Source organism: Pituophis catenifer, unplaced genomic scaffold, assembly GCF_029215685.1.
Source record: "Pituophis catenifer annectens isolate HBS135680 unplaced genomic scaffold, rPitCat1.0.hap2 SCAF_291, whole genome shotgun sequence".
Lineage (NCBI taxonomy): Eukaryota > Metazoa > Chordata > Lepidosauria > Squamata > Colubridae > Pituophis > Pituophis catenifer.
The window spans coordinates 1-8,547 of NW_027257171.1; the positions used below are offsets into that span (position 1 = coordinate 1).

An 8,547-nucleotide genomic window follows, 5' to 3' on the forward strand; every position below is an offset into this window, starting at 1 on the left:
TTGAAAGCTGCCGGCCAGAGCGTGCTCATTTCTGCGCGTTTCTGGATTGTTTGATTTGGGGAAAAAGGCTTTAAGGAATAACTTCTTAAGGAATAAGGGCAGCGTTTCCCAAGCTTTGGCCACTTTAAAACTCATGGCAATGCTGGCTGGAGAATTCTGGGAGTTGAAGTCCTCCAGGCTTAAAGTTGCCAAGGTTGGAGACCCCTGCTCTAGGGAAAAGATTTTCCTGTACAGGTAGTCCTGGACTTATGCAGCCATTCATTTAATCACCATTCAAAGTAACAAGGGCACTGAAAAAAATCAAACTTCAAATACTTGACAACTGACTCGTATTTATGACAGTTGCATTGTCCTTAGGGGTGTCGTGGGATCCCCTTTTGCGACTTTCTGACAAGCAAAGCCGAGGGGGAGGCCAGATTCACTTAACAACCAGGTTACTCACTTATTCAGCGACAGGGATTCGCTTCACAACTCTGTCGAGAAAGGTTGTAAAATGGGGCAAAACCCACATAACCACTGTCTTGCTTAGCCACGGAAATACTGGGTTGGAGTGGTTATAAGTCGAGGACTACTTGTTAACAGCTGCTCCCTTACCCATCTGTTCTCAATTTTGTGTGAGCCTCGCTGAGTTCTTTTTTTTTCGCCTCCGCTTTCCACAGCCCAAGCCACTGCAGCTTTCCAAGCCCGCTACTCGGACATCTTCCCCACCAAGGTCTGCTTACAACTCAAGATCCGGGAAGTGAGGCAGAAGATTATGCAGGCAGCCACTCCTACGGAGCAAGCCCCCAGCACGCCAGAGCCCGGAGGCGCCCCAGGCAGCGTTATGGGGGTCAGCGGTGCAGAGGGACAGCTGGCGGAGTTGAGCCTCCCGCAAGACTCCGCCCAGAGCACAGAGGCTGCCCCGCCAGCAGCCAGCCCTTCCACCACAGCCGCTGGCTGGGACTGTAGCCAGCAGTCTTCTCCAGGGACGACCGGTAGCAGCACCTCCACTGCCACCACCACCAGATGAAGAGCCGCCCCAACAGCAAGCAAGAAAAGCAGCCGCGTGGAGGGTGGGGGAGCCCCAGACCTTTACCCCCTCCCCCACACCCTTGCCCTGCTCCTCACCGGCGCCCCTCCCTTTGCTAATCTCACCTGCTCTCTTCTGTGACTGTACGGGAGAAGCTTCCGCAACCTGTAGACACTGCCTGGGCTCCTTGCAGGCCTCTTCAGCCATTCTGATCCGACATGGATGGGCCATGGCCTTCCAACAGGTCCTTCCGCACCTTCCCTCCTCCCAAAAGAACTCAAGTTGGTGCTGACCTATCGACCATTCCAGGACACAGGCCAGGAGACCTCTGGGGAAGGAGGGGGGGGCTGCCAGAAGGCCCTCCCAGGTGCACCAACCAACCAACCAACCAAACCCCTGTAAAATAAGACCTCGTGTTAATTTCTTCCCCACATACCCCCACTCCCCCGCACACACAAACACTTATCTCCTTCGAATAATGTTATAAGTATTTGGAGATCCCACCAACTTGTTGCTTCTGTGTCAAGTCATCGGGGGAGGGGGAGGGGGTGGGGTGGGGAAAGGGAGCCTTTTCCATCCATCCTTGCAGTGGGAAGAGTGGGAGGCTTGGGCCTCCCGGACAGGTGATCGCTTTGGTCATTTGGCAAGCTGGGTCACTTGGAGAAGCCAGAAGGAAGAAAGGAGGAGGAGGAGGAGAGAGAAGTCGATCCAGGGCAAAGCTGGGCTCCGTGGAGTCTCGCCAAGAGGGCCTTGCAAAGAGGGGAACGAGGATTTTTGTGTGTGGCGCAGCCTAAATCTGGACGGGAGTTTAAAAGAGGGGTCTTGGGAGAGAGGGAGCTGGCCTGGCGAGCTCCCCTCCCAAGTACGAGTGCCCTGGTGGCCACAGCCACATGTTGACCATGTGTAACCCCTTCTGTATTGGGGTGGCCCCACCTCACATACTATTAAAGCTCTTTAACAATCTGGTCTTGGTTGTAGAATTTCGGTTCCTGCAGAGAATTCGGTTTGTTCTGCATTCTGCATTCCTTTTCCTTTGCAGTGACGTTTTTACGGAGTGTTCCTGCAGCCGTTTTGGCCAGCTCCGCTTTTCTCATCCTTGCAGGGGCCAAGATAATGCTTGAAATGTTTTGGTTAAGGTCTGTTGGGAGAGAAGGGGACTAAAGACCTTCCTTGGGGCAGATTTTAAAGCTTTTTTTGGGGGGGGGAGCAGTATCTCGGCTCCCCTTGTGGATTTGCAACGGCAGTGAGAACACAAATCTTGTCTCTGGGCTTTGAAACAAAGCGTTCCCTACAGCACCACAGTGCAGATTTCTGGAATTGCATCTTCAGGTAATCCTCAAACTTGCAGCCGTTCGTTTAGTGACTGTTCAGAGTGACAAGGGCACGGAAAAGCGACGACTGTTGTTCACACTTTCGACTGCTGCAGCTTCCCTGTGGTCAGGTGATCGAATTCTGACACTTGGCAACTAGTGTCACATTTATGCGATGTCCTGGGGTCGCGTGATCTCCTTTTGCGACCTTACTGACAAGTCAATGGAGAAGCCAGATTCACTTAACATCCGTGTTCCTAACTTTAACAACTGCAGGTCATAAAACGGGGCAAAACTCTCACAAATATCTCGCTTAACAACAGAAATGTTGGGCTCAAGGTTCTATATAGCAGCACAGCTATAAGCTTCATATTGTGTATAAAAGCTGGCTAAAAAAAAACAGAAGCAGCCTCTCTTTTTTTAGCTACAAGAAGATAAAACTTAAGGCATTCAGAAACGGACCAACCAGGAAAACTCGTTTGCAGAGAGCAGGAACAAGATTTCTCCAAAATGTAAAGACTTCGCATGCAAATTGTTGCTAATTGCTTCTGGGGAAAACCTTATTTTTTTCCCCCCTTTAAAGTCAGGTGACTAGCCAAACGTGACGAATGACTCGCTCCATTAGGCCATTAGTTACCTGTCTGAAACTCACTTAATAGGTAAAGAAACACAAAAATGTCTGCCGAGAAACTTCCAAGTTACTTTTATTACATAAAAACAGACAGATTCCCGTTAACTTGTCTTGTGCCAATTTTTTTTTTTTTTTTTTTGGCAGCTGCAGGTCACGGTGCCAATCATCCCCACCCCTTGCAAGAAAACAACCCACACGGAGGCTTATGGAGTTAGTAAAGGAGTGCCCAGTTTTAAATGCCAGGCAGAAGACGGGTGGGAAACACTATTGGCACTCTGGAGCAGGTTTCTTCAACCTTGGCAAGTTTTAAGACAGGTGGACTTCAATTCCCAGAATTCCCCAGCCAGCACAGCTGGCTGGGAAATTCTGGGAGTTGAAGTCCACTTACCTTACAGTCGGTTGAAAACAGCCGATCTGGAATCAACAGCAATCTAGCTTCTAAAGCCTCCGGCAGTCACTCAAACCAACGACAAGCATCTTAGGTGTGACTGAGGGCATCCATCAAGGTGTTTGAGCATGGCATTCTCCCAGTAGGTAGAGCAGCAAGCGGTGCAGTCCAGGGCAGAGTCTGGCATACCCGTTGCGGGTCAGGTGGAGGTAGTCGTACATGTCATGGTGACTTATAGTCCCGTCTGAATGCACAAAGCCCGGGTCAACATTGAGGAAGGAGGCATTGGGTAGCAGCGGCACCTTACTCTCCAGCAACTCGTTCACCCTCCTGTTCTTCTCTCGTAACGGGTTGGGGGTTTTGCCCCGTGGCAACAAGCCCTGAACAGGATACAGAAAAAAAAAAACCCACAATCTTAAAAGTCACAAAGGGATTTGTTTCTAAGCTGATGCGAGCCATCAGCTGGGCTCAATGACCTGGGAAAGCAGTCTTCCTTTAGTAGAGACAGCCCTCACTTAATGACCGTTCGACGTTCCGACACATCTCCCCAGGACTATTTTTTTTTTAAAAAAAACTGATTTTGGAGTTCCGGTGGAGACCCACCGACCTATATCACATGATCGCAATTTGGTTGCTTTAGCAACTGGCTTCCATTTGCAGCGCCCGTGGTCATGTGACTACGATTTTTGCCTCTTTTTTTTTTTTTTTTGGCCAGTTTTCCAGCATTTAATTCCAGTTCCCATCCAAAAAATAAAATAAAAAAGCACCCATTGAAGAAAATAAAAGCTTATTTTAACGACTGTGTTGTTTGCTTTATAACCGCTGCAATAGTCATAACCTCTGGCACGGTGACCCACTTAATGACAGCCATGGCTTAGAACCGTAATACCAGGCTCAATGGCAGCCGTAAGTCGAGGACCACAGCTATAGGCTTCATAAATATGAAAATAACCATATATAACCACACCATTCTAGTTTCTTTGGCCAATATGATTCTGGCTGGCTTAGAGGATGGCATTTTTTAAAGGCATTTTTTATCAGATGGAGTTGAGCTTGGAACTCACCAATACAACCACACGGGCCTGGGGTTGTTGCTGATTGATGACGCGCACAATGGATTCTATGCCAGCAGTCACCTGTTCCGCAGTGTGTCCGTGGTTATTGGTGCCTACCCAGAGTACCACAATCTAGAACCAATGGAAGGGGAGGGGAGGGAAAGAATTAATCATTCTCTTGATTGCTTGGGTGAAAGGAAGTAATGAATGACCCTGGTGCTTACGCACAGCTACCCATCTAACACCACGACAGGAAATCTGGCTATGGCAACACAACACCCTCTCGTGCGCAGGGAAAACCTGTTGCTATAAAAAGTGTACATTCTGGATCTTTAGATGGACAAGACTACAGAGTCTGAAAAGTAAAGACAAACTTATCTTGTAGCCCTCAGCAACCCTTAAGTTGAATGCTGCTCTGGAGTTTGTCTAGTTTGAGGAATCTCTGCGCAACCGATAGAGCAGTGTTTCCCAACCATGGCAACTTGAAGATGTATGGACTTCAACTCCCAGAATTCCACACCCAGCCATAGAGAAACACTGCCATAGAGGTACTGTATAGCATTTTACAACTGAATGTTTTTAACTAAAAGTTTCAAGTCTTTAAACGTGCAATGAATCCCAGATAATCTCAGTCTGTTTGTTCTCCCTAATTATTAAGTAGAAAAATTAAAGGGGTGGAGTTGGAGAAACCTAAATGGGTATATCTTTCAGATTGCATCCGCACATAGGTTCCTTAGCTTGCCCTTCTCTTTGATTCCCATTTGATGCTTCCATTAAGAAAATAGTCCTTTCTGATGGAATACATTCTTCGCATTTCTGGCATCTCACACCTTGCACCTCCCCCTAATATCTATATCTATATCTATCTATCTATCTATCTATCTATCTATCTATCTATCTATCATCTATCTATCTATCTATCTATCTATCTATCTATCTATCTATCTATACATTACATCTCTACATCTATCTATCTATCTGTCTTATCTATCTATCTACCTACCTACTTACCTATCCATCCATCCATCATATATATATATATATATATATATAGAGAGAGAGAGAGAGAGAGAGAGAGAGAGAGAGAGCCAGTTTGGTCTAGCAGTTAAGGCACCAGGCTAGAAAGTAAGAGACAATGAGCTCTAGTTCCGCCTTCACCATGAAAGCTGGCTGGGTGATTTTGGGCTAATCACCAGGAGTCGATGAGTTCTAGTTCCACCTTCGCCATGAAAGCTGGCTGGGTGGGTGAATTTGGGCCAATCACCAGGAGACGGTGAGTTCTAGTTCTGCCTTAGACATGAAAGCCCACAAGAGGACTTTAGGCCAGTCACTCTTGGTCCAACCCACCTCGCAGGATTGTTGTGGAGAAAACAGAAAGAGGAAAGTGTGCTGGATATGTTCACTGCCTCGAGTTAAGTTATAAAAATAATAAAGGTGGGATATAAATAAATATACAGGGAGCAGGTCTGAGTAACATTTTTCAGAACTGTAGGGAGATGATCCTGGGCTTGAGGCCTATTTCATGAGCCGCCATCTTGTTACCTTTGGACGGATGTGCTGCAGTTCTCCGTTCTGCAGGCGCCAGAGCACGTGCTGTGTGGCATCGCCCCCGATGCCAAAGTTGAGGGCATGCAGTGGGGAGAAAAGCTCCCTCCAAATCTGGAGGGGAAGAGAGAGAAACGCCAATGAGCAGATGATAAAAACGATGGATCCATTTGATGATTTTCCCCGGAGAGTTTTTCAGAGACACTTTACCTCAAACTGGTGCAGCAGCTGCACTAGGGAGTCCCCAATAAAGACGACTTCAGGTTCCTTGTCTTTGCTGTCAGCAATGAAACGGTGGTGCTGCAGAAAGTAGAGAAAATTGGAGAGTTTTTAAGAGGGGAAGCTGAGGAGAGACTAAATTTCTGGAAGCGGGGAAAACAGCTGAGGAATTGGGACCCAAAGCCAAATTCAGTGGATTGAGACAGGGGATTTATGGGTGCTAACCCCAAGATTTCTGACATATATATTGATATATTCCCATTTGGCTGTTCATGGAAATTAGTGAGTTGTGCCTCCAAGAGTAGACTATAGCCGAGTCAGCTCAAAATTGCCACCAACATTTTGGGTCTTTCCTTTAAGTCAGGGGTCTCCAAAACTGGCAACTTTAAGATTTGTGGACTTCCAACTCTCAGAATTCCCCAGCCAGCATGGGAGAGTTAAACCCCAAGTTAAACAAATCAGTGGAACGATTTGCCTCCCAGAAGGGTGTTCCATCATTGAAATGTTTTTTACGAAGAAATTGGATGGCAATTTGTCTGAAATGGTATAGAGTTTCTTCCTTGAGCAGCGGATTGGACTAGACAACCTCCAAAGAATAGAATAAAACAACAGAGTTGGAAGGGACCTTGGAGGTCTTCTAGTCCAACCTCTTGCTTAGGCAGGAAACCCTTTACCATTTCAGACAAATGGTTATCCAATCTCCTCTTAAAAACTTCCAGTGTTGGAGCATTTACAACTTCTGGAGGCAAGTTGTTCCACTGATTAATTGTTCTCGCTGTTGGGAAATTTCTCCTTTGTTGTAGGTTGCTTAATTAGTTTCCACCCATTACTTCTTGTCCTACCCTCAGGTGCTTTGGAGAATAGCTTGACTCCCTCTTCTTTGTGGCAGCCCCTGAGATATTGGAACCCTACTATCATATCACCCCCTAGTCCTTCTTTTCATTAAACTAGACATACCCAGTTCCTGCAATGGTTCTTTATATGTTTTAGCCTCCAGTCCCCTAATCATCTTCGTTGCTCTTCTCTGCACTCTTTCCAGAGTCTCAACATCTTTTTTACATCGTGGTTTAAGGTCCCTTCCAACTCCGTTATTTAACAGAATATATGGGGATCGGAGAAGCCATGCAGTTCCAGAGAGGGGGGTGCCTCCCCTCCACCCCAAGACTCTCTTTTCAGCTAGATCCCTGCGGCCCAGCAAGCAGCTCACCAACGACATCCATCGTCCATCCCCTTGGACGTCGATGACTGGGGTTGGGGTGCTGGCGGGGTTCTTGTCACCATCACTCATGGTCCCTTGCAGATCCTACGGAGACAAAGCAGAGAAGAAAGGGACTCAATCCCTGGTTTAACAGCTTGCCCTCCCCGCACCTCCACAGCACATCCCACCATGGACCCCGCTTGCTCCCCATCCAGAGGGCAAAGCCAAGGAACAGCTGGACCTGCCGGAAAGGACTACTTCGCCCAGGAACAATACAGGCGGCGCCAGTCACCGTTCCTCCCTCGCCAATGGTTTCGTCCATTCATTCCCCCCTTCCACCGTACAAAGCTTGGGCGGTCCCATTCCTCAAAGAAGGGGGAAACGTAAACCTATTCTGTTGCAATCCCTGTAGGGCTGTCTGGTTTTGTTTTTATGCGGCGCTAATAGCGCTAGAAGTAACGGCGAAGCTGTGCAGCCATTGCCATTTCCACCCCGGCAAAAGACGACATTTCTCTGCAGCGTTTTGATATTACAGCCATCCTTTGCACTAATTCCATCAAACCCGTATAGTAGTGGATCAATGCATCAATGCACAGAAAGGGGGGGGGCAGACGCGGAGGAGGATTACACCCCCCCCCATCACATATAGTTCTTGATATGTGTCCCATGTTCCAGTCTCCTTTTTTTTAAAGCCTTCTAACGGATTAATAATCTTTCCGTTTTCGGAGAGGAAATAAAAGCGGGGTTTTTAATCCGTTTCCTCCTCCCCGGGGCACAATGGTTCATTCCCCCTGCAAGCTCTGACTGCTTGCAAACAGCCGATACCATTCGAAAAAAAGGGATGGGGAACTACTCACGGTGTTAATCGGGGAAAAATAATAGTCATAAACTGGTCCCCCCCCCGACCTTTCAGCTGCCGGAGAAACTGCTGGGATCGCCCGGTTTCAGCTCCGCTTTGGAAGCGGTTTCCTGCCTGCCACCTGGGCGGAACCACCTGACCTTGGAAGCGGGGGGGGAGGAGGAGGAAGAAAAGGCTCGTTTTGTCTCTCCCAGCACCCTCCTGGTGAAGCAAATGGTATCGCCCGCTCTAGTCCCATTCATCTTTCGCTTCTTGGCTCCGTCGACGACGTGGCTGCTTGAGAGCATCCCCGGTGGAACTGCGGCCTGGGAAAATCATGTGCTCTGCAGTCCT

At 48.0% G+C, this 8,547-nt stretch overlaps 1 protein-coding gene across 1 annotated transcript; it reads right to left on the minus strand.

Annotated features, from left to right (window-relative positions):
- Positions 1-3,006: 3,006 nt before the first annotated feature.
- LOC139326893 (platelet-activating factor acetylhydrolase IB subunit alpha1-like) lies at positions 3,007-8,547 on the minus strand. The gene is made up of 6 exons (XM_070956641.1): positions 8,213-8,547; positions 7,365-7,460; positions 6,149-6,238; positions 5,936-6,052; positions 4,403-4,525; positions 3,007-3,718 (listed from the first exon to the last, which is right to left on the minus strand). The coding sequence occupies exons 2-6, from the start codon at positions 7,443-7,445 to the stop codon at positions 3,452-3,454; spliced, it is 678 nt and encodes a 225-aa protein (XP_070812742.1). The 5' UTR covers positions 7,446-7,460; positions 8,213-8,547; the 3' UTR covers positions 3,007-3,451.